General features: G+C 38.8%; 3 protein-coding genes across 5 annotated transcripts; 2 read left to right on the forward strand and 1 right to left on the reverse strand.

The window, feature by feature from the left end:
- The first annotated feature begins 120 nt into the window (after positions 1–120).
- On the forward strand, positions 121–3,722 carry aspdh (aspartate dehydrogenase domain containing). 3 transcript variants are annotated; one of them, XM_043233601.1, is made up of 9 exons: positions 121–137; positions 676–754; positions 1,048–1,098; positions 1,633–1,777; positions 1,879–1,963; positions 2,061–2,210; positions 2,377–2,600; positions 3,211–3,350; positions 3,596–3,722. In XM_043233601.1, exons 3-9 carry the CDS (start codon positions 1,050–1,052, stop codon positions 3,631–3,633), a joined length of 831 nt encoding a protein of 276 aa, XP_043089536.1. In that variant the 5' UTR covers positions 121–137; positions 676–754; positions 1,048–1,049; the 3' UTR covers positions 3,634–3,722. The 3 variants fall into 3 exon arrangements, with proteins under 3 accessions (XP_043089536.1, XP_043089535.1, XP_043089534.1); XM_043233600.1 differs by lacking the exon at positions 121–137 and having other exon boundaries at positions 657–754; XM_043233599.1 differs by lacking the exon at positions 121–137 and having other exon boundaries at positions 660–769.
- On the reverse strand, positions 3,714–12,262 carry gys1 (glycogen synthase 1 (muscle)). Its single transcript, XM_043233566.1, is given in 17 exon segments — positions 3,714–5,017; positions 5,320–5,400; positions 5,569–5,732; positions 5,839–5,934; positions 6,196–6,322; positions 6,417–6,609; positions 6,687–6,746; positions 7,481–7,587; positions 7,714–7,834; positions 7,929–8,046; positions 8,240–8,384; positions 8,557–8,742; positions 8,916–8,971; positions 8,974–9,106; positions 9,691–9,872; positions 10,871–10,989; positions 12,107–12,262. Coding segments are annotated over 16 exon segments (2,100 nt in total). The 5' UTR covers position 10,989; positions 12,107–12,262; the 3' UTR covers positions 3,714–4,804.
- Positions 12,263–13,183: 921 nt separating this feature from the next.
- pold1 (polymerase (DNA directed), delta 1, catalytic subunit) lies at positions 13,184–24,031 on the forward strand. The gene is made up of 27 exons (XM_043233554.1): positions 13,184–13,294; positions 14,045–14,243; positions 14,481–14,594; positions 14,681–14,821; positions 14,906–15,031; positions 15,559–15,727; positions 15,829–15,940; positions 16,563–16,692; positions 17,023–17,189; positions 17,299–17,403; positions 17,559–17,699; positions 17,783–17,893; positions 17,995–18,186; positions 18,265–18,353; positions 18,962–19,078; positions 19,227–19,340; positions 20,404–20,551; positions 20,632–20,727; positions 20,799–20,936; positions 21,024–21,199; positions 21,370–21,522; positions 22,191–22,293; positions 22,361–22,493; positions 23,288–23,401; positions 23,497–23,549; positions 23,635–23,732; positions 23,817–24,031. The coding sequence occupies exons 2-27, from the start codon at positions 14,057–14,059 to the stop codon at positions 23,902–23,904; spliced, it is 3,315 nt and encodes a 1,104-aa protein (XP_043089489.1). The 5' UTR covers positions 13,184–13,294; positions 14,045–14,056; the 3' UTR covers positions 23,905–24,031.
- The last annotated feature ends 252 nt before the right edge of the window (positions 24,032–24,283 follow it).

The raw sequence follows: 24,283 nt of genomic DNA on the forward strand, positions 1-24,283 counted from the left end.
GTTTCTCTCTGCATTATGGCCTATTACCTTGTAGTGACATCATCGCTAAGAGCAAAGGTTTGATGATTGAGACACAAGTTCAGAGATAAACTTTGGGTTTTTTAGCTTTTTTTGATGCATGCGTCAGTGTCAGTAAGGTTGGACAACACATTTTTACAAATATATATTTTTTTACATTTTGCAATTATTCCAATAATTACTATAATACTTATTCGTTCTAATTTTATTCATTAGCTTCTCGGCTGTAAGTGGTTTTAACAGCATGGTTGTAAAATGTTGCAATTCTGGAGATATTGCCATTTTTTCCCACTTGAGGGCGCCACAGAAATGCAGTGCTATGATATAAAAAGGGACTTTAACAATTTAACATTTTTGTCATACATTTTTTGTTACTTGAAATCTCCTAAAGTAAATAACTTTTACTATTTTTCATGTAGTAAAATAACTGACACTAAAATAAAAAGAACACTAACATTAAAATAAAAAATATATATAATAATTTTACAAATTATTAAAAATATTTGACACTAAAATAACTAAAAACTAAAAATTTCAGGGTTACTGTTTCCATAATGAATAATAGGCAATGAAATATTCAAACACTGGTGGATTCACACAGAGTCTAATCATTAACAGTCCTGTCCAACATGCACTTTAACCTGCTCTATCCCACAGTTTCTCAAGTTCAAACAGCGAAGTGAGAGAGAGAGAGATCGCCGGACATCAAGAAGAAAGAGTGATAAATAGAGAAAAGGTGAGGAGTTAGCAGGTGAGTGAAGGTTGTTAGGACAGATCGTGTCGGTGAGATCAGTGTGTTTGAGATAAAGCAGAGTAGTTGGACACTGAAAATGGAAAAGAGGAGGGGCCAAAGATTGAATCAGGAGCATGTGGAGGGGGATATAAAAGCAAATCTAGTACATGCTGGTTTGATGTTCTAGAGCGTACAGAATTAGTTGTTGTTGCGTAGAAGTGAAAAAAAGTTGAAATAGCAATTTAGAAAAAAGTCATCACTATTCATCAGTTGAATTCCTTATCTCACTTTTGTAGATATGGCTGATAGAGGTTTAAAGGTTGGAATTGTGGGATATGGACATTTAGGTGAGTACTGCAATGAAAACATCTGTTGCAAAAGTCACAACTTTCTGTACTTTAAATTTGCAATTAAAATCTAATTTTGAATATTAGCATTGGCAGCATTAGAACTTCCCATACTGACAGTCATTGCTATTATAAAATAGTGAAAAAATTAAAAAAAACATTTTCAAGGAATGAGCATAAAAAACCATACATGGTTGCCTAGATCATATAAAATCATTAAAAACGTAGATCATTAAAATATATTTTCAATGCCTCATAAAAATGAATACATATAGTTAATATGCGGTTTTACAAATCGATCTGCAAATTAATATTTCAGCTAATAGATATTGCTCATGTTTTGTCTTAACTTTAAGCCATAGTGATGTCCCATGTGTGAATGTCTTAGTCTATTGAGCCTGTTCTTTCTTTTTAAACTGACTGACAGATCGGTCTTAATTTGACTGATTTCAAAATGGAAATTCATTGGCCAAGAAGAGTGGAAGAGCTCTGTCAGACCATGAAGCTTATATTTGATCTTTTCTCAATATTCAGGCCAGTTTCTTGTTGAGAAGATCCAGAAGGAAGGGCCTGAGGCAGGGCTGCAGTTAGCCTTTGTCTGGAACCGAAATGCAGACAAACTTAGAGATTCACTGCCCAGAGAGCTGATTCTACATGACCTCTCAGATTTCACGCGCAGGTATATTTGTATTTGTTTGTAAACACATGTTGAGTATTTGTTTACACGAAAGCATGTTTCTGTGACACTTACGGGTTCTTTACTTGTGTTTGGTGTTTCAGAGACACCGATGTAATAGTGGAAGTGTGCCATCCAATGATAGTTAAAGAGTTCGGGGTCAGATTTCTGTCACATGCTCACTTCCTGGTAACTTGTATCTCTTTTTACATTATCACCTAAAATCCTGTCTGCCATAGTATTTACATTGATTTCATAATCTTGATCATGTTTTTCCCTTCCTCAGGTGGGCAGCCCTTCTGCCCTCTCTGATCCCCAGCTCGAGCAAGATCTTCGCACGGCTGCAAAACAACATGGGAAAACACTTTATGTGCCCAGTGGTGCATTATGGGGGGGACAAGATATTCAAAAAATGAATGACAGTGGAACTTTACAGGTACGGCTATTTTCTTATACATATTTTTAAATACAAAGGAATTAAAGCACTTTTCAAAATTAAACAAATATTTATTTCCAAGATGTGGTCTGCCTAAATAAAATACAAAATAATATCCAAAACTTCATGAAAACATGAGAGTTTATTTTAAATGTCTGTCTTGTAGGCTCTCTCCATCCGAATGTCTAAACATCCTTCTTGCTTTCGGCTGACTGGTGGTCTGCTCTCTGATTGGACGGAGGGAGAGGGGAGGCGGGTCTTGTACCACGGCTCAGTGGCAGAGCTCTGCCCCATCGCCCCAAATAATGTGAACACTATGGCAGCAGCGGCCATAGCCGCATCAAAGCTGGGCTTCAATGGGGTTAGCGGAGAAATCGTCTCAGATACTGCGTGAGTCCACACAGCATTTCCTTCACACAGAAAGCAGCCCCCATACATAGAGCTGGCCACTTTTAAAGTCGGCATGATCTTAAATCATCTTGATCTTACTGTAAATGACTCAATGCACTGTTCCATTTTTATTTTTTATTTGAGCTTGTAATTAAAATATGGGCTTTCTGGTGAAATGCCAGACTTCTCTATCTATTCAGCATAAACTCTGCCCTTTAACATTCAGAATAGCCTTCACCTGATCAGCAACCAATTGATAGCCCCTGCCCTATAATTTAGAATTTTTGATTTCTATATCGGTTTCTATATTCTATTTTCGTTTGGATGTATGCCACAGTACTGAAGAAACTGCAGAAAACAGAGGGGGGGGATTTTTAAGCTTTCCAATAAGAATGGTGCTTGCCGCGAATTTTTGGGCGGTGTTTGGACTTTGCTATGTCCTGTAATATCTAAAGGATTCAGAAAGACTTTTATCATGCTGCTAGATGGCTCAAGTGAAGAAAATGTAATACTTCAGCTTTGGGTTTTATTCAAATCTCTAACCGTTAGTATGAGCTATGGGATTTGTAATGTGAGTGTTCCTGGAATCTCTCCTTCTCCTTCTCTCCAGATTATCAGACTACCATATTGTGGAGGTTGAGGTAACTGGTCCAGATGGGTTCACAGTGAAAACAGTGAGACAAAACCCAGCCAAACTAGGAGCTGTAACAGGAAATGCCACATACAATTCCTTCTGGAGCAGCTTACTGGGTATGTATAAGAAAGACAGATGGAGTAAACTGATGCAGTGCATTGCCAGAAACCCCAGTATGCTCTGAACATCCTTAGCCAAATCTGGATTTACACAGAGAATGCAGGCATAGAAAGACAACTTCTGGAACTGCCCTCTTTGCTTTCTGTTCTGCTGAAATGTAACAAAAAGTCCAAAATTGTACATGAATATGCCGTTACAGATCTTTCTGTTTTATCTGTATTTCTATTTGTCTTTCTTTCAGTCTGCAAGGGTCACGGAGGAAGGGTATATCTGTGTTGATGACAATGGATTGCTGCACAAAGCGAACAGATTAAAGAAAAACGCATGATATAGCACATGATGAATTAATAAAACAAGCGTCATGTTAATAATGTTGTAGACTTTAATTTCGGTTTTACAGCTGTGACAGACATGACAAACTCGAACAGTGCTGGTGTATATCTGTATTACAGTAACAATGATGTTCCAGTGTATTCGTTTGGCTGGTTAGCTTTAGCTACATCAATTGCTTGTCATTTAACTTAAACCGTTTTGTTTTGTTTTTTAAACCCTAGGAAACTGCTGGATAGTCATTATGTTTGTGACAGTACATAATACTGTGAGGGGAAATCTGGCAGTGAATAAAGCACTGTAAGAAAGTTTTCAAAACACAGTACATTTATGCAAACTATAGTCTTTTAAAAGTTGTATAAATTGCTTTCGTGAAACACACAAGGTTTAGCTCTTTGACATTAGCACAGTGAAAGTGAATAACTACGACTGTCCAACCATGACTTAAAGGAAATAGCTTAAATTTGGGTCTGTTCTTCATATAAAAGATACTGTATGACCTCTGAAGACTTAAAGATATTCGTATTATAATAGTTTGGATCACCCTCTGTGTTCATTTTGTGTATAGAAATATAACATGAACATTCTTCAAAACCTCAAATAGTGCGTTTTATGGAAGAACAAAGTCATACAACTCTTTTAAAGAGTGTATAAATAATATTTTGTTAAACTTAGATTTTCTAATAAAGGTCTTATTGTTAAAAGGTTTTATTGTTTCACATTTATTTGCATTGTCTTTTAACAGCGGCCATTTGAGCATCAGCTTTAGATTGGCATCACTGGCGCACAGCTAGATGACAGCGTGATATAAATCTATATGAATAACTCTTGCTACGATTTAATCCTTCCCTCGGTTTTATTTTTATTGGGCTTCATATGAAAGACACCAGGGAAATCTTTCAACAGAGAGTCTTAAAATCATCATACTATGGCTCACCAAATACTTAAATATCTTATTTATTTCTCTTCAGAAAACCAACATGCAGACATACTGTTTGCAGGCTTTACGTTCACTTTTAAGGGAGTGTTATTATGTCGTGTGTGTGTGTGTGTGTGTGTGTGTGTGTCACAGTGTATGTAAGTGCCTCACAGTGTGTGTGTGTGTATGTAGGGGTGTGTTTTAGTTTTTGTCAGGAAGACCAACTGTTTGATTCTTGTTCCGGTTCGACATGTTGAAAGGTTGGCGGATGTTGACCCGGTCTTTCTCCGCTTCCAGATCTTCATCATAGGGCTCATCTTCATCCTCAGCCTCACTGTGATGAGGAGACGAGTGAAGCGAGTGGGCGGGAGACGGGGGCACAGAGGCGGGCCTCGGGTAACGGAAGCCTGTGGCCTGAATTAAGTAAATGATAGAATAAATGTCAACAAATATTCACATCTAGTTTTTAGACAGCTGTCCAGAGCTGTCTCTTTTTTTTAGTTTTGTTTTACAGCTTGGCATAAGTACATACATACACATATATCACAAAAATCTCATATCCAGGTTTTCAAAGGAAAATAGTTTTGACTTATAGCTATTTTTTTTATAGTAATCCTTGAGAATCTGAAATACTGGGCTAGATCATTCATCAACACTTTTACTTAAATAAAATAAAATAAAAAAATTAATTTTACCGTTTCACCATTCTAACTTACCGAAGTGGGTTCATGAGGCTCATAGATGTATGTCTCCGGGAAAGCTTTCGCTAAAGCCATATGGCGGGCAGATACATAATACTAAGAAACAGAAATGTGCTATATTAGTTTATGAACAATAACTTGTTAGCTTTGTTTTTTTGATACAGAATGGTAACTGGATACAACTTGGATTCTTGGTGGTCAGAAAAGCAATTCACTGTCTCTGTGTGTGTGTGTGTGTGTGTGTGTGTGTGTGTGGTATCTGACCCTGCCCAAGTATCTCCAATCTAGCAGGTCACTGAGGCGCTCTGTTCGGTTCCTCTGAATGATCCTCTGCCTGCGGCTCTGCTGACAGAACTGAAACAGGAAAGACGTCAGCTGATTGCAGGACTCATCCACTCCACGGTACCGTCGATCCAGAATATAGATACCTGAAAATTGAGCAAAGAGTGAGTATTATACTTAGTGAAACTACATAAAGCTGATTCAAATGAATTCTGTAGCTGCTGATTTCCATTGTATATGTATGACTCTCACCATAGGCTGACGGGTCGGCAATGTGCTCCTCCATGAAACAGCCAAACCCAGACAGGTTAGTGGAAACGGATGGGATACCCATAACTGTACACTCAGCTGAGAGAAAGATGTGTGTATTGTGTGGAGTTCACATTATTAATACAGAGATTACAAACTACCATATTTACTGTGACTCTGAATAATATAATGCATGCATTCTGAACAAAATTATTTATAGTTTCTGTGACAAAACATAGTAAAACATTTTTAGTATATAAACAAGAAATTCTATGTTACTGACCAAACTTTTAAGTAGCGTATAAATAAACGGTGGAGCATGTATGTACATATATACACTGGTAGTTTGTGTAGTTTTACCTGGTGTGTATCCCCAGGGCTCGTAGTAGGATGGAAATACTCCAAGATGGCAGCCTCTCACAAACTCCTCATAGTCCATTGGCAGCAGAGGAGAAGTGGAGGAGAGAAACTCTGGATGGAAGATCACCTAGCAGAAGAATATGAGGTATATTGGGGGGTTTTTTCATAACAAATTGCCTTAAATATATCCATTTTAGAAGAGTGTTTATGTGTGTGTGTACCTTGACTCTGTCCTGAGCTGTATTGAAGAGGCCGATCCGGCGGATGCAGTTGAGGATGGGGTCGCTGCTGTCCTCCAGCATGTTGTGAGTGCAGACGGGGGGCAGGCACTGGCGCTGGGTGGCGAAGATGGCACGCTTCATCATGGTAAAATCCTCTTTATCTAACATCTTAGACACATCAGGCAGCTGCCCTCTAACAACAAGAAAGAAAGCAATGTCACGCCTCAGGAGAGATGACATCCTACAGTCCAAGCACAAAAACCAACTCACACTAAAAGTGATTCGTAGAGTTTCTTTCCAAAGCGCTCCTTCACAGTCTGAGCAGTGTCCCTGACAATACAACAAAGAAGCAATCTCACAACAACATTCATTCACCATTTCAACAGACCCCGAGTCCAAATAAAAAATGTGGGAAAAAACTGTACATGGGTTTTAAACAAACATGAGAGTGAGTAAATAAAACAGCTTTAATGATTTCAACTACACTTTTCCTTTAGAGGACATCTATATTTCTTTCATCACACATCCAGTGTTGTTATTGTTAAGTAAATAAATAAATAAATATATTCCTTACTACATCACACATCCATCTTTCACTGTAGAATGGCAAAAGAAAACAGGTAGTTGTGTTAGGATGCTCTAGACCAGTGTTGTTATTGTTAAGTAAAACTAAAAAGTAAAGATGATCAAAACAGGTTTTCATTCATTTAATTTTAAGAAGCTGAAATAGATCAAATATATTTATTAGATGAGATGCTTAAACTTTAAAACCAGGAAAACTGAATGAAAAAGTAAGCTGAAGTACTAAAATTACTAAAACAAAACAAAAATTTAAAACTAATAAAAAATATGACAAAAAAATTAAAAGAATAATAAAATCTTATATCTGATATTTAAAAAAAAATTACATTTTAATAAATACTATAACGGTATATAAATAATTCTAAAATAAAGCTGTTTTGTAGACAACTTGATTGAACTTGGTTGTTTACATTAAGCGAGTAGGTTGAGCTAAACAGTGTCATTCAGGTTAGCAGTCCTCACAGTGCAGTTGTCATGGTTACCAGAGCTGTTTCCGTACGGCTTGGCCCTTCAGGGTCTCCACGTTGAAGTTGTTGGTACGAGCAGGCATGATGAAAAATGCTATTACAGTCACATCGCTGTGATTCACCTGGACATACAAGAATTTTGTTTCAAATCAACATCAAATTGAAACTTTTTAAAACAAGTCTTTATCACAATATGTTACAATATTTTGTGTTTGAATGGACATACGCCCTAAAACACAAATGCTTACCCTCAGCAGGTAATTAAGTCTGGCCAATGCTTCAAGAAAGATATCAGCTCCTTTGTTTGAGAATTCATAGCGTCCAGCAATGAAGAGAAACACGGTCTTGTCAAGGTTAAAATCCAAATGCCTGCACACAAAACAACGAGAGACAATATGCATGAGACAGATTTTTGCATATATATGGACACAAGAATATGACTGGGTGTCTTATGAGCTCTGACCCGTAGAAATGGCCTCTGACAAACTCCTGGATGCGTGCTTTACTCTGAGCGTGGAGGTTCTGGAACTCGTGCATGGCTGAGAACTTCTTCACATTCAGGCCGTTTGGAGTCACAATATCTGACAAAGAAAGACGAAGATGGGTAACTTTAGGAAACAGAACCAAATAGGTCAAAAGTCCAATTCTGAACTAAATCGGGAGGCATCCACAGTAATGAAATGAAGCCATAATCTGCCCATCTGACTGATTCATGACAACATTTCGTTCCGATTAGCGTATAGAGAAAATGGTACAAGCAGGAACAAAAGTCACCTGGTTTCCTCTTTAGTAAGTGCTCGGCCTCGATGGCTGTGATCTGAGAGACTGTGGTGAAAACGTGTGCACAGCGAGCTGCTGCGCGCTCCAGACAGTACCGGTGATAGATCTGCCTGTCACCTGCCTCTTTATCCACATTAAACTGCACAGGGAGGAATAATCTGCTTATCCATTTAGAGTGTGTCATGTTGGTGTCAAACCAAAAAACAGGAAACGTTTTCTAAAGAAATCTGATCTGGAGGTGTGGGTTGAACAGTATAAACAGGAATGAGGACGTATCCTATATTCACAAAAACACATTCTCTCGCACAAACCTCAGCAAGGTTGTTGTAGAAGTCAACGTTCCCGGCACACAGGTATCGGCCGAGCAGTGTGGCGTGTGTGGTGAAGATGGTCGCTACAGGTAACTGACGCTGCCTGCATAAGACGAGCCCCAAACCTGCCAGCCACTCGTGAAAATGCGCTACGATGTGAGGAGGCTCGTCACTCTGAGCTGCGTACTGAAACGTATATTCAAACATATTCAAAGTAGAACATAAAAACATAAAAATAAGTACCTTTTGTTAAAGTACTAAATACTAAAATTACTATAAAGCCAAAAGCGACTAAAAAAATATTAAAATATTATTATTCTGCAACAGTATATAAATAATACTAAAACAAAACTGCAAACCTCTCCCAGTAGCCATGCAGTGAGGAAGCCAAAGAGAATAGCATCGTTAGCCTCCTGTCGAACCAGGGCACACCAACACCACAGTTCTCCCAGAGTTCACTCTTCCAGCGGTCCAGAGACCAGGCCGTGAAGCCCACGTCCAGCAGAATCACATATGGAGAGCCTTCAATCAGCCATCGCCCAAAATACACCTAGAGAAGAAAGGAGAGGAAGAAAATTACTTAAAAAATAGCATTCTAAAAACAGAGAATGCACATATTAACATGACCTTCATGAAGTTTCACCTCAAATTTTCAAATGATCATAATTCAAACTATTGGGAGAGCAACTGCCTGACAATGTCACGGTATATCAACAATAGATGAAACCGCTTGAACAAGCTAGCAAATATTTTTAACCTGGATATGTGGCTTTGATTTATACAAAGTAAATCAATTACTGTTCCTGTTGACAGCACAGTGACCCCAGAATAATGCAGGCACCGATTTACAAAGTGTCTCGCAGGGGGAAATTTCCTCAAAGAACTGAAATAGACCTCAGTCTGGCTGTTGGACACTGATATAGCCCTTAACCTTTAACGCGCGCACACACACACTAGAGGGATGTCACACAAACACTCTCCAGAATGAAGGTTTAGGGTTTCACTGCGGATAAGAGCAGATTAAATAGGGCTGCGTGGTGTGTGTGTGTGTGTGTACGTACATTTTAGTGTGGTTAAACGAGATGTGAACAAACATAAAACTATCACTTTATCGAAGTGTATGAATGTGTATACCTTGCACCCACTGCTGTTCATTTTATCAATGGTTCTCCTGAGTGCCGGATTGCAGGGTTCGATCAGCTCCACTTGCGTCCTGACGTTGGACTCCATATACGGGCCCACCAGAAAGTAGTTCTCGCCCCATTCCTCGCAGGTCAGACGCGCCTTGGTCTGGATCACCGTGTAAATGCCACCAACTGCCATAAAATGAGAGAGGACAGTTAACCTCCACTGCAATCTACACAGAAGTTTAGGTTCAGGAAAGAGAAGGACACCCAGTCTTTTGAACTCAACCTCCTTGACCTTTATCTAATCTAGCTGTCAATAATATACAATATTCACAGAGTGCAGCACATGCCAACACCAGAGTCACATGACTCTTGCGCCCCTGAGTATGTGGATACAGTATCTGTCAACGCTTGGCCGTTGAGTCATGTGGAGTATAGGTTTTGTGTTTTGACAACAACAACAGTATCTTTGACTGAGATTGTAGACTGTGTTCAACCTAATAACAAAGTACTTAAAAAAAAAAAAAAAAAAACACTTAATATTATAAATATTATATCAAAAACCTCTAGTCTGAAATATTTACTGAGTATATTGATATCTGTGGAAAATTCGACAGGCATTGTACAATGCAGTATGAATTGTTTACTAGTCTGGCTCTGGTTACTGAAGCTTAAACCTTTAACAATTCATAAAACAGAAGATAATCTGCATAATAATCAAATATTATAACCCTTAAACTATTTATCCCCAGCTTGGTGCTTATAGTATTCTCCTATTTGTTTTCTGTGCACAAAAAGTAAATGGCATCAGGTGATCAGGATTTTTTAAGGACTTCTTCATTTTATTTTTATTTACGTTTTTATAAACACCTTAAAACTAAAATTTACCATACTGCTCAATTTACTTTTAAATAAATAAGAAAATTAATACCTTTATTCACCAAGTAAACATTACATTGGATTAAAAAAAAACTGGCAGTAAAAGAAGAAAAGATTTCTATTTCAAAAAGTAATGATGCTGGTTATTGTAAACATTTGAAAAAAATCGTACTGCCCCCAAACTTGATTGTTACTGAAGATCTTTGAAGGTATGAGTTTAAATGTCATATTAGATGTGGCATTACAATGATATATTAGCAATGAAACAACATATCCAAAGAAAAAAGAAACATGTCGTTATTACACACCTTTATTAGCGACCTCCCATGCAATCTCAAACAAGACTGCATCCTCCCGATCGAACTCTTCGTCCCATTCCTCCAGGCCGGACAGGGAGGTGACCGACAAACTGCGCGCCAGTGGCATGCTGGGTAACAAAATACATCAATCATATCAATCAATCTATCCATGTTTTTATATTAATAACCTGCTTTGTATTGATCTCCTGAAATTTAAACTAATATGTAGCTTATATCAATCTTAGAAGTGCGAACCTCAAATGATGTACCAATGTCAAAGGTCATCTACACCAGTATATGACCTTCAAGCAAGCACCTCTCACACACACACACACACACACACACACACACACACACACACACACACACACACACTTCATTCTCTCCTTACACAAAATTACATCAACAGCAATTCATCAAACTGATTCATCTCACAGCATTGCTCACTGGCTCTTCCTTTCTAGGATAGAAATACAACACTGTAGAAAGCGTCTTTAGTGCAATGAGGAAGTGCATGTTCAAATAATATCATAAGTTGAGATGTCTACAAATTAATTGTGACATTGTGCCTTCACCTCAAGTCTAGGCATGACCTTTTAAACATCACAACACTGTGTAATCATTCAGACCATCACTTACACACCCTCTCCATTTACAACACACCTTGTGCAACATGAGGCCTGTTTTACGAGAAAGACAGAAAGTGATTGAGAGATGAGGCTTATAGTCCCTATGAACGCTGAGAGGCTTCATGAATGACATAACGGTTCTTCGAGGTCCTCCATATAAGATAAACCCTTCACGCAGTGGCCAGGTGAATTATGAAACTCCAAAGTAGTATTCATCGGTGCTAGTGAGTTGTCATTCATAACTGAGACGCAGTTTATATCCCTAACTCTCTCTCTCTCCCTCTCTCAGACGCAGAAAAGCGTACGTGCGCGCTGACCACACAGGAACAATCAAGCGCAGAACGTCACGGTCACCATAACAACAGAGCAAGTAAAGCGTTTCCTGGATATAAACATTTACGTGCACAAAATACACGGGTGCACACGATCTAAAAAGTCGCAAGCTGAGGAAGGACGAACTGGCCAGTCGAGCGCAGGCTGTAATAGTGGGTTTGCCCGCGTGACAGGAATCACGGGCTTTGCAGATGGACGGTAATGTTCCTCCACGGGTTTTAAGACACACGGACACGTAATTTCAGACTGACAACCCACAAAAAGCAGTAAGATACGCACTCACCCTGCGGTAGCGACTTTCCCTCGCTCAGCGGCGCAAGCCTCACATCTGCTGGAATCAATCACCAGGAGGATGATTTGACAGTGGGCGGGGCCTCCTGCGCAAATTAGCTTTGTATTATAGGACTATTCGGCTGTCCGTCAGGGTGACAGCTCGCACGCGACAGGATACGTCACGGTACGTGGGCGTGTCTTCTCTGACGCAAACTCCTCCTCCTTGATCTCTCGGTAATCAAAGGAGCGGCGTGTCCTTCTCCCCGCTCACTTCCCCAAGAGATAGGCGTTTACCGGGATGAAGAACTTGATTGGCTAAACAGAATGTTGGGGGAAAAATTGCATCCCTGCCTGGTATTTCCACCCAGTCTCGCAGGGAAAGTAAAGCCGCTGGGTTTGCTTTTTGTGCGCATAACTGCACGCCGTCAGAAACCTACTAATCAATAAAAAAAATGGTATCCTATTATCCTAATGATTTTTGGCATAAAAGACCCATACAATGTGTTGTTGGTTATTGCTACAAATATACCCCTGCTACTTCTGAATGGTTTTGTGGTCCATGGTCACACGTATTTTACTGTTTTCTACTTTTCTGTACTTTTCTTATGGTATGCATTATTTATTGTTAATGTTTCTATTTTCATATTTATATTTCTTGTAATTATTTTGCCAATATTGTGTCTGTGAACGCAAGCATGCATATTTTTTGTTATGACTTCCATAGTAAAGTAAATATTTGTATTAATGGTTATGTATGACATATGATTTCTTCATTGTTCTTTATGAAACAAATGTAATATATTCAACCATTCCTTGACATCAGCAGCATCAAATATCCTAATAAATGGCTAGATAAAAACGGGAAAAAAGTGCAAGGAGCTAATTGGTTGCATTTAAATTGCAAAGTGCATTTTGTGGAGTATATTTCTAAAACACATTCGATTATCTATTTATCAAAACACTTATTTATCGCTCTTCTCAAACACGACCCTCACAACATGGCAGCAATCGCCGTCCACAGACAAGCGGTTCACTTCCTACATTTCGACCAATTGCAGTCCTTCTTGGACCCTACGCGATTTTACCGGGAAAACGGAAGCCGCTCGGGGCCGGTGGAAACTGACACTCGACGCTGAGAAGTGGCGGGAGATTTGTGAAGCACATATGTGGAGTAATAGCGATCGAGCTGGAATAAAAGGTGAAAGATTATGCATTCGTTTGATAGCAAGAGGTCGCCTGTAGTTATTACACTTACTAATTCATTTTAGCAGGAGTTTGCTGCGTCTCTCTGTTGTTTTGCATGTTGCTAACGTGTTTTGCTAAGTTTGTTGTTTGTCCAGTTCGCCTAGTTTTAGCTTTTAATAATTCGCAGCTTGAACGTCAACGATATGAGTCTAAGTCTTCTTTATATGATCGTTCTGTTGCTGAATAAATATTTATTTTTAACTGCTGAATTATCAATCGAGATTAATTGCGAGCACGGGATTACTTGTGTTAAATAACCTGTATGCTGTGCGTGTTGTTTGTCAAACGATATTGCATTATTATTATTATTATTATTATACAATAATAATGTTGACCCAACCACAAAGACACCCAGATCATCAATAGCAATGGTTTCTAAACGGTTCTAAGCGGGACCAGTTTTGCAAGTCACTATTGTTTTATACTTCACGTGTCTGTCAGACTCCACAAACCTATAAAGAAACAATTAAGCAGTTCACTTTGAAAGACTCCTTTACAAATGTTACGCCTGTTTTCTTAACCACGCCCCTTTTATGCAAATGTGTCGGTGCTGTCACGCTCCATTTTAATGTTGTTTTGTTGTTGTTTATTTTTGATTCGCGTGACGTTACTTTATTGCATGCCTTTATACATATTGTCCAGCATGTTGGAAAGGTTTGTAAGTGTTTGATTTGCTTATTAAAAGCTGACACTGTTTTTGCAGGGCTGCTTTAGAATGGAGTTTAAAAGGCGCAATGGAGGCCCTGCAATGGGCGGGGCTTCACAGGCCAAGAAGGGGAAAATGAACACGGAGTGGGAGGACAGTCCCTCCCAGTTTGAGGAGGAACTCGCCCTATTTGATGACATGGAAATGGAGGTGGAGTCAGGGGAGGGGCAGGCGGGTCACGATGTCATCCCAGTGGGTAAGCGCATCTTTGGTCAGTTTCTTTGTAGCTAATTAAATTGAATCTATTATGCACACAAAAAAAGTTTGTCTGCAAACCATTTAAAACAACACCCATGAATACACTTACAGTGAAAAACAAAAGACAACTTAAGGCAATATCATAACTAAAAGAAAAAAACATTCTACAACACTTTAACCTATACATACTTAAAACAAAAAACCTTACATGCATGATCTGCCCTTTCCTGCTCAGGTGACTTATTCTCTGCTGATCTTAATCCACGTTGGAAACGACCTCACGCTCCGCCTCTTCAACCAAACTCCGACACACTCATTTTCCAGCAGATAGACTTGGATTACTACTTGGGTGAGACATGCATGCGCTGTCATAAATGCACACATAAAAAACGTAATCTCGGTCTTCCCCTCAGCGTGGTATTGTGTGGTGTTCAGGATCTGCGGTGGCAGGAATGCCCGGGCAGGTGCAGGGCAAAGTGCCCATAGTGCGCATGTTTGGTGTGACGGACAGTGGGAATAGCGTGTGCTGCCATGTTCATGGATTCGCCCCGTATTTCTATGTTCCTGCCCCCAACGGTGAGCTGCCATTTACAGGGATCCGCTCGGTGTAATGGAGACGTATCGTTCATTATTTCAATGCTATGCCTGTGTGTCTCTCAGGATTTACAAACGCACACTTGGCTGAGTTTCAGAGAGAGCTGAACTCTGTTGTATTGAAAGATATGCGCTCCAATAAAGACAATATAGCGGTCACTGTGCTGGCAGTGGACATCACCAAGAAGGAAAGTAAGTCATCTTAGTGTACATTTGTGTGTGTTTGTGTATACAGTATCTTTTAAAAGTCTGGGGTCAGTGACACCTTCTAATTACAGTAGAAGTTATAACATTGTGAGATATTATTACAACTTAAAATAATTATTTTAATACATTATTACAAGTTATCAGTGTCCCATGATCTTTCAGAAATCGTTCTAATATGCCGATGTAATGCTCAAGAAACAATTCTTATCATCAATGTTGAAAAACTTTATGCCGCTTAATATTATTGTGGAAATGTGATTCTTTTTTTTTATTGCATAAAATTTGATACATTAAAGCTTATTTTATTTATTAAATTATTGTTTGTTATAAAGTTATTTGAAATATAATTTTCCACTTTTTATTATTTAATGTGTCCGCTTAAAAGTATTAATTTCTTTATTTAATAAAGGTTCTTAAGAGTCTTAACTGACCGCAGCTTTTTAAAAATATTGCAAATTAAAATGTTTTTATGATATGTTATAGCTGACTGACCTTTCGCTGTTTATGCTAAGGTATGTATCACTACCATGGAAACAAACCTCTTGACTTCCTGCGCATCACCATGGCAATGCCACGTCTGATTGCCCCGGCGAAGCGTCTTCTTGAGCAGGGCTTTAAATTTGCCAACTTTGCCACCCAGAGCTACCAGGCCTATGAGGCCAATATTGACTTTGAGATCAGGTGTGTGTTTGAAGGTTTCTGAAACTGGTGATGAATCGTGGAAGTAGTTTGCTCGACCTGATAAAGCATGTGAGATTTGCTGTGCGTGTGCATGATGGCAGGTTCATGGTGGACAGTGACGTGGTCGGGTGCTGCTGGATTGAGCTTCCGAAAGGAAAGTACAGGCTGAGGGAGGAGAGCAGTGGACAGACAGACTCCAGATGTCCAGGAAAGGTAAAAACTTAAAACAATCAATTTAAGCGGTCCTACTATGCTCTTTTACAAAGACTTGATTTTGTTTTGGAGGACATTCTATAACATTCTCTCATGCGTGGTGGTTCAAAAAATGCATAATTATCATTATTAATTTACATTACTACAATACCTTTCTCCCCAGCCTGGCACAAATGGGTTGATTAGTTCTGTGTTTGATGAAGGCCCACCTTCTGAAAAATGAAATGTTTGTGATTGGTTGGATGTCCCAGTGCGTTGTGATTTTAAAATATGGTCACATAAAAACGTCCACACCTGGTTTCTATTTTGGAACATGCATTTAAATTTCTGTAGGTGGGAATTATTTGAAAGGACCGTTTTGCGACTTCACAAACTCCCGAAAAACAACCCTGTAATCCAAACGAGCCATTTGTTGTAGCTCTTGAAAAGGGATTATTAAAAAACAAAATATCTCCCTTTTGAAGTGGACTTGTAGCTGAGATTTGTAACTTTGTAGATCTTTTTTTTATGCCCAAACATACACACTGCACACTGACTAAAATGCATTACTATACATTCGAGCGGAAAAGGGTATTGAACTGGCGCACTCATTTGGTGTGTCTTTAATGTGTTTCTCTCTTAGGTGTCACTGTGTCAGTATGAGGTGGATGTGGCGTGGAATCACTTGGTCAGTCATCCAGCTGAAGGAGAGTGGCAGAGGATCGCTCCTCTCAGAGTCCTGAGCTTTGATATCGAGTGCGCTGGAAGAAAAGGTCTGTCTGTGTTTGCTTTTGTTTTTTTCTCTCGCCTTGTTTTGTCCCTTTTAATTTGGCTTATTCTGTGTATGTAGTATACGTATCAAAGCGTAATTATAAAACTAATGTTATAATTTCCACCCAGCTATATTTTTGCCAAATTGTGTTTTATTATTTTTTGAATGTTCGTGCGCGTTTTTATATACGTCAACCCATTTGTCAGTGTAACACATTATCAAATTAACTTTCTAAGTAGTACGTAGTAGCCACAAAGTTTCACTTGTGTGCTTGTTCTTTAGTATTATATAACCTGCAGTTTAAATATCTGAACTGTTTGTGTGCGTACAGGTGTGTTTCCAGAGCCAGAGATCGATCCTGTGATTCAGATCGCCTCTATGGTGCAGCGTCAAGGAGAGAAAGAGCCGTTTATCCGCACGGTTTTCACCTTACAGAGCTGTGCCAGTATAGTGGGCTCCCAGATTCTCTGCTTTACTCAAGAGAAGCTGCTCCTGCAGGTACATACTCACAGATTCTCGCAGTTATACCTACACTGAAATGCTTACATTTTCCTCTAACTGTAAATGTACACGGTGTGATGATAATATATATGTGCGATTATCTCAGAGTTGGGCTGAGTTTGTGAGGACCGTAGACCCTGACATCATTACTGGCTACAACATCCAAAACTTTGACCTTCCGTACCTCCTCAACAGAGCTGCAACCTTAAAGGTAACTGATTGTTTACACCGAGATTTATTTATTGGTTTTTTTGATGCAAAGTGAACGCACATCAAGTGGGATTAGTGGTGGCACATGTCAGAAGGCTTTATATTATAATTCAGGCAGGTGAATGGTATTGTGAGCCACTAATTTTCTCTCCGTAGGTGAGTTTGTTCCCGTATCTGGGCCGCGTGCGGGGCATTAAATCGGTCCTGAAAGACTCTAGCTTCCAGAGCAAGCAGATGGGCCGCAGAGAGAACAAAACGGTCAATATGGAGGGACGTGTGCAGTTTGACCTACTACAGGTACGCACCATCCCTTAATTGTGGCGTTATATTGATTCATGACGGCACATGCTGTGACTCACCAAGTTTTGTCTGTGTTGTAGGTGCTGCTGAGGGATTATAAACTGCGCTCTTACACACTAAACGCCGTCAGTTTCCATTTCCTGCAGGAGCAGAAGGAAGATGTGCAGCATTCTATCATCACAGACCTACAGGTGCAGCCAATCAGATCTCTGCCCTAGTCTTATAACCAATCAGATCCCTCCACTCAGCTAAAGCAGTAAATGTAAAAACACCCGTCTTGTTGTTTTATTAGAATGGGAATGAGCAGACCCGCAGACGTCTGGCTGTGTACTGTCTGAAGGATGCGTATCTGCCCCTGCGCTTGCTGCAGAAGTTAATGTGCGTCATTAATTACATGGAAATGGCCAGAGTTACTGGGGTGCCCCTGACCTATCTTCTCTCTCGTGGACAGCAGATTAAAGTGGTGTCCCAGCTCCTGAGACAGGTCTGCACATCTCTCTTTGTAATATGGCAGGCCTAGCAAACATTATGCTTAAATGCGTTTTTAATGGCTTGATTTTAGGCTATGAAGCAGGATCTGGTGATGCCAGTGGTGAGGACAGAGGGTGGGGAGGACTACACTGGAGCTACTGTCATAGAACCAGAGAAAGGGTTTGTACACGCTTCCTGTTATAAAATGTTTATCTAAAATCACATAAATGCACAATCTTTTAAAAGTTAGGCATCATAAATTGATGAAGTGACCCACTTGAGGAAAAAAAAAAACACTTAAAGTTATTAAAGTTATTTATGGTTATAATTTTAAAAATAAATTCTTCTTGAGTTCCGTATCATCATATTAGAATGATTTATGAAGGATCACATGACATTTGAAGACTGGAAATTGATATAGAAAATATTACAATGGAAAATCGATCTTTTGAATTGTAGAAATATTTTACAATATTACTGTTTTAGCCTTTAAAAACATCTGAAATCTTTCAAAAACTCTGTGGTATCAGTAAATACAAGTGCTTAAGAGAGATTTATTTATTCATTAATCCCAAAGACTTTCTAATGGCTGACAACAGATTATTGCAGTCTTTTCTTTCTGATAGCTATAAAAAAGACCTGAACTAATATTTTGTGTATTATGCAATGTAAAAATGCAATACTAAGGTGGGAAAGATGAAGCAATTTTTTCGATTTTGTAGGTGATTTGCTTTGTAGTTGAGTCACCAATTGTGTGTGTGTGTGTGTGTGTGTGTGTGTGTTTACAGATATTACAGTGTTCCAATAGCGACTCTGGATTTCTCCTCACTGTATCCCTCCATCATGATGGCTCATAATTTATGTTACACTACACTCCTGCAGAAAAGCCAGGTGGACAAACTTGGGTGAGAGGAATGTTACGTGAAGTTAATAATACTTTCTTTAAACTGTCTTTATTTTTCTATTTATTTAATCCTATTTCCTCTATGTTGTGTGTGTGTGTGTGTGTGTGTGTGTGTGTGTGTGTGTGTGTGCGCATGTGCAAATTTTTAGTCTGGCTCCAGAAGATTTCATCAAAACCCCGACAGGTGATCTGTTTGTCAATAGCTCTGTGAGGAAGGGCCTTCTCCCTGAGATCCTGGAAAACCTGCTGAGTGCCAGGAAAAGGTGAGTTCAACAATTAAAAATAAAATAATTTCACCTCAGATTTGTGTGTTCTCTGTATTTATATACTAATTTTATAGGCACAGTTCACCCAAAATTTACTTAGTCAATAACTTGCCCTCATGTTGTTCTAAATCTCTAAGACCTTTATTCATCTTCAGAACACAAATTAAGATATTTTTTGATGTCTTGATGAGCTTTCTGACCCTCCACAGACATGCAACTGTCTCAAAAAGGCCCAAAAAGGTAGCAAGGACATAATTAAAATAGTTCATGTGACCTCAGTGGCTCAACTGCAATGTTATGAATCCGTGAGAATACCTATTGCATAATAACAACTTTATACAATGATTTCTGTCAAACCAAATGCCTCTAAGATTGACATTATGATTGAACCAATGATGTCACGTGGACTTTTTAATTCATGCCCTCCAGCGTTCCCATGGGTCCTTGAAATTCTTTTAGTTTGTGAATCTGTATTTTTATTTATTTTTATTTTTTCCCAAGTTTTTGAAAATAGATATACATAGATACAAGCCCTTGAAAGTCCTTGAATTTATATTGTGCAAGAGGTTTTCTTGGGGGGAAAAAAATTCCATATTATTCTCTTCGGTCCGCTAATGTGTTATTTTGTTATTTAGTAAGTAAATTATGTCCTGAGGTTAGTATATATATAAATATATAATATATATAGAATATAAATGTAAAAGCTGATAGAACATGGGTAAAATATTGCTTCAGAATAAACATTAAATTATATTTCTTAAATTTCATATAGGTGGTATTAAAAAGGGCTTAAATCTAACTTGTTCAAATCTGTAGACACCCTTATTAAGTCCCAGAATTTTGGAGTATTGGACCTGGAAAGTCCTTGAAAGGTGTTACAATTTGAAGCGTTAGGGTGAGTAGTTAATAACAGAATTCATTTTGGGTGAACTATCCCTTTAAAAACACATCATTAACTCATCAAGTCACAGCATTCTTTTATTTTTATATATGGGAAGTTGATGTAATAATGTATCCTATGGTGTAATGTTCAGATTTTGACTCTTTGCTGTGGCTGTAGGGCGAAGGCAGAGCTAAAGAAAGAGACAGACCCCTTTAAAAAGCAGGTGCTGGACGGAAGGCAGTTGGCTTTGAAGATCAGTGCAAACTCTGTGTACGGGTTCACCGGAGCTCAGGTGGGCAAACTGCCCTGTCTGGAGATCTCTCAGGTCAGTTTCAGCACTCACACACGGACAGGCAAGGGTTCAAATAAGGGATGCTTTAAGAGGCAACGTCTTTTTATCTGCAGAGCGTCACCGGCTTTGGTAGGCAGATGATTGAACAGACCAAACAGCTTGTGGAATCAAGATACACGCTTTCTAACGGTTACCAGGCGGATGCAAAGGTAATTAATCACATGAACGTGTTTTACCTTGTGCTCAAACCATGCAGTGATGCGAGTCAAATGTGTTTCAGGTCATCTATGGAGACACCGACTCTGTGATGGTGAAGCTGGGTGTGGGCACGGTGCAGGAAGCAATGAATCTGGGAAAGGAGGCAGCCGATTGGGTTTCCTCCCACTTCGTCCCACCAATCAAATTAGAGTTTGAGAAGGTACAGAAATAACTCGAAGGTTTTAGAACAGAATCCATCAAATATTACTCCTAATAAGCTTAATAATCCCTTTTCACACTTTTACAGGTGTATTACCCGTATCTGCTGATCAATAAGAAGCGCTACGCCGGGTTGTATTTCTCTTCTAATGCTGAACATCATGATAAGATGGATTGCAAAGGAATCGAGACTGTGAGACGAGACAACTGCCCTCTAGTGGCTAACCTTATCAACACATGCCTCCAAAACATCCTTATTGACAGGTACAAGCATTGCCACATTCAGAAAACCCCCCCATGTTCTCGGATGCATACCGTTGACGCACACACTAACATGAGTAAGAGTGAAGACATGACTCTACAAGCCTTTACAAAAGCCGTTGTGGTTGCAACGCACCCTGCATATACATTACTTCACATGGCATGTGTTTCAGGGACCCTGATGGAGCAGTAGCTCATGCTAAAGAGGTGATCTCAGACCTTCTGTGCAACCGCATTGACATCAGTCAGCTAGTCATAACTAAAGAGCTCACACGCACCGCACAGGAGTATGCCGGCAAACAGGCCCACGTCGAGCTCGCTGAGAGGTGCGTGCATGTTTGTTTTTATTATTGGAACTGCTCGTTTATATGTATTTTTGCTTTTCCATAAGACATCTACCGTCAGAGTAAATAAGCATTTTCATGTAGATGGCCATTTTTTTTCAGTACAGGGTTCACTAGCTGAAACTAAAACCACAAGAAAACTATTTTGTCACTTGCAATAAAACAAACATTAATAGAAAGTAAAAAAAAAATATATATATATATATATATATATATATATATATATATATATATATATATATATATATATATATAATTTTATTTTTATTATTATTTTTTTCCTTCAGCCAGCTGCCATGAATAGCAAACTAAATTCTAAATATTAAAAACACTAAATACTACAATAACAAACTAAATTCATTCAATATATTTATTCATATTTATTTTATAAGGCAAGTTCATTATATAAATGTAGTTATAATATTTATGTAAAAAACATTACATTTTCTGATTATTTTACAGTTATTGCAGATCATTGGACATTTTAAGTGAATGTTGTCACCTCAGTAACAGATCTATTCTTGATATGAGAATTTACTGAAACGACTGCAGCTGTTTATTGCAAGAAATGCTTAGTTGAAAAAAATGAGCAGGTGTGCACAGGTAATTCACTTGAGCATATGAGCACTTCTGACAAACGTGGGTTTTAGGATGCGGAAACGTGATGCCGGTAGCGCTCCAAACCTCGGAGATCGAGTCCCGTACGTCATCATCAAAGCAGCAAAGGGAGTGGCAGCGTACATGAAATCAGAGGTCAGTGTTGTTTCGATGTGGCAGATAACCTGTACTGCAGTTGTTTATGTGGAGCTCTGTCTCTCAGGACCCCATCTATGTGCTGGAGAACAACATCCCTATAGACACACAGTACTACCTGGAGCAGCAGCTGTCCAAACCTTTACTGCGCATCTTTGAACCCATACTGGGCGAGAGCAAAGCTGAGAGTGTGCTGCTGAGTGAGTATCCTCTGTAAATGCATGTTCTAGATCTTCTTTGTGTCTTATTGTGGAACTTTTTAAAACTTGTAATGTTTCGCAAAGATGTTTTATGAAACAACGGACTTTTCTCTGTTCAGTATTATTACTGGCAAATGTGATTTAAGTTCCACAAAACTTAATTCCGCCGAACAGTTCTTGCCCGTTTCAAGTTAGACATTACTTAAAGTAACACTTGCAGTTTGACGTAAGGTGCATTTCATTCAGGTGTCGTTCAGGTCAATTCGTGTGCAAAAAAATGTCCATTGTTCATTGCCGGTAGTGTGTGTGTGTGTGTGTGTATGTGTGTGTGTGTGTGTATGAATGAAGCACAGCTCACACAGAAGTCACTTTCAAACAAAGCAGCTCTCTGTGACACACTGCCTCACAATCTGCCTGGGAAAATATTTGGCCTTCATACAAAACTGAAAGAATTGCAAAAATTCAGCAAACAGTAAATGTGTGACTTTACTTAAAGTCAGTCAGACATTAATTCAATTCCGTGAATGATTTTTCAGTCTGATTCAAACTCTTCAGACTATGAATGATTCATTCTGAGTGATTCATTAAAACAGCTCGCTCATAAGAGTATTTATTTGTGAAAATGCACTTTTTTTTTTAAAGTGCAGCCAGCATTAAATTCCTAATAGAAAGCTGATTGTATTGTTTTGCGCTATAAACCTTTAATCTCATCAAATTAATTTTAAACGGCAAAATAAATAACGTTTTTAGAAATGAATCCCGCTGATACGTCTGCTTTTCCTGTTGTTTTTCAGAGGGCGATCACACACGCTGCAAGACGGTCTTGACATCTAGAGTTGGGGGTCTCATGGCTTTTGCTAAGAAACAAAGCACATGCATTGGCTGCCGAGCTGTGCTCAAAACTGATGGTATGTATTAGGGGTGTGTGTGTGTGAGTGAGTGTGTGAGTTTAGGTCTCAGCAGAACCACAAATCACAAATCTGATGGGTTTTCTTCTCTACAGTGGCCGTATGTGACTTCTGCAAAAAGAGAGAGTCGGAGCTGTTTCAGAAAGAGGTGTGTTTTGCGTTCATGTTTGTACAGATCATGGCAAACTTGTGTTCATAAGTGAGGCTGAAGAGTGTTGATCCGTGTCCTTCAGATCGCTCATCTGTCCACTCTGGAGGAGAAATTTTCTCGTCTGTGGACTCAGTGTCAGCGCTGTCAAGGTTCACTGCATGAAGATGTGCTGTGTACTAGGTATTGACGCGCTACACCTGGACGGTATATTCTCTACAGTACAATTGCCAGTGTATAAAACAGTTTGTTTTCTTTCTTTTTCAGTCGAGACTGCCCCATTTTTTACATGAGGAAGAAAGTGCAGAAAGATTTAGATGATCAGGAGAAGCTCATCTCTCGGTTTGGTTGGTGATGGATGAGGATCTTTTCTTTTTGCTATCATTCTTTATCTTACCTCAGTGATGGAGAGACTGTCTCAATCCTTTTGTAAAGAATCATTGTTTTCTAGTAGCTAAATAAAGTGCATTTTTGTAAAATAATTCTTCTTTTGGCTTGTTTTAACGTTGATATATTAAAAAAAAACAAAAAACGATGAATTATGTATATTATGAACACTTTGACAGATCACAGGTAAAGTAAAATGAAGGTATTGCTGTTCCCATAGTCATGGAAAAATAAATACAATTATTAGAAGAAAAAAAAATGCACACCCAGTGTGCTATTTATTTATTTTTTTTAATAAAATTAGTGGCCCAGAGTCAATTATTGCTGACATATTGACAACAGAATAG

The sequence above is a fragment of the Puntigrus tetrazona genome, chromosome 3, assembly GCF_018831695.1.
Source record: "Puntigrus tetrazona isolate hp1 chromosome 3, ASM1883169v1, whole genome shotgun sequence".
In the NCBI taxonomy this organism is placed as follows: Eukaryota; Metazoa; Chordata; class Actinopteri; order Cypriniformes; family Cyprinidae; genus Puntigrus; species Puntigrus tetrazona.

What these genes read in the sequence shown, in the direction of transcription:
- pold1 (XM_043233554.1), top strand. Translation starts at nt 14,057, where the DNA reads ATGGAGTTTAAAAGGCGCAATGGAGGCCCTGCAATGGGCGGGGCTTCA. An exon ending in AGCTGAGAGTGTGCTGCTGA is followed by an intron (nt 22,494 to 23,287) that starts GTGAGTATCCTC and finishes GTTGTTTTTCAG; the next exon opens with AGGGCGATCACACACGCTGC. An exon ending in AGCTGTGCTCAAAACTGATG is followed by an intron (nt 23,402 to 23,496) that starts GTATGTATTAGG and finishes TCTTCTCTACAG; the next exon opens with TGGCCGTATGTGACTTCTGC.
- aspdh (XM_043233601.1), top strand. Translation starts at nt 1,050, where the DNA reads ATGGCTGATAGAGGTTTAAAGGTTGGAATTGTGGGATATGGACATTTA. An exon ending in CTCTCAGATTTCACGCGCAG is followed by an intron (nt 1,778 to 1,878) that starts GTATATTTGTAT and finishes TTGGTGTTTCAG; the next exon opens with AGACACCGATGTAATAGTGG. An exon ending in GAAATCGTCTCAGATACTGC is followed by an intron (nt 2,601 to 3,210) that starts GTGAGTCCACAC and finishes CCTTCTCTCCAG; the next exon opens with ATTATCAGACTACCATATTG.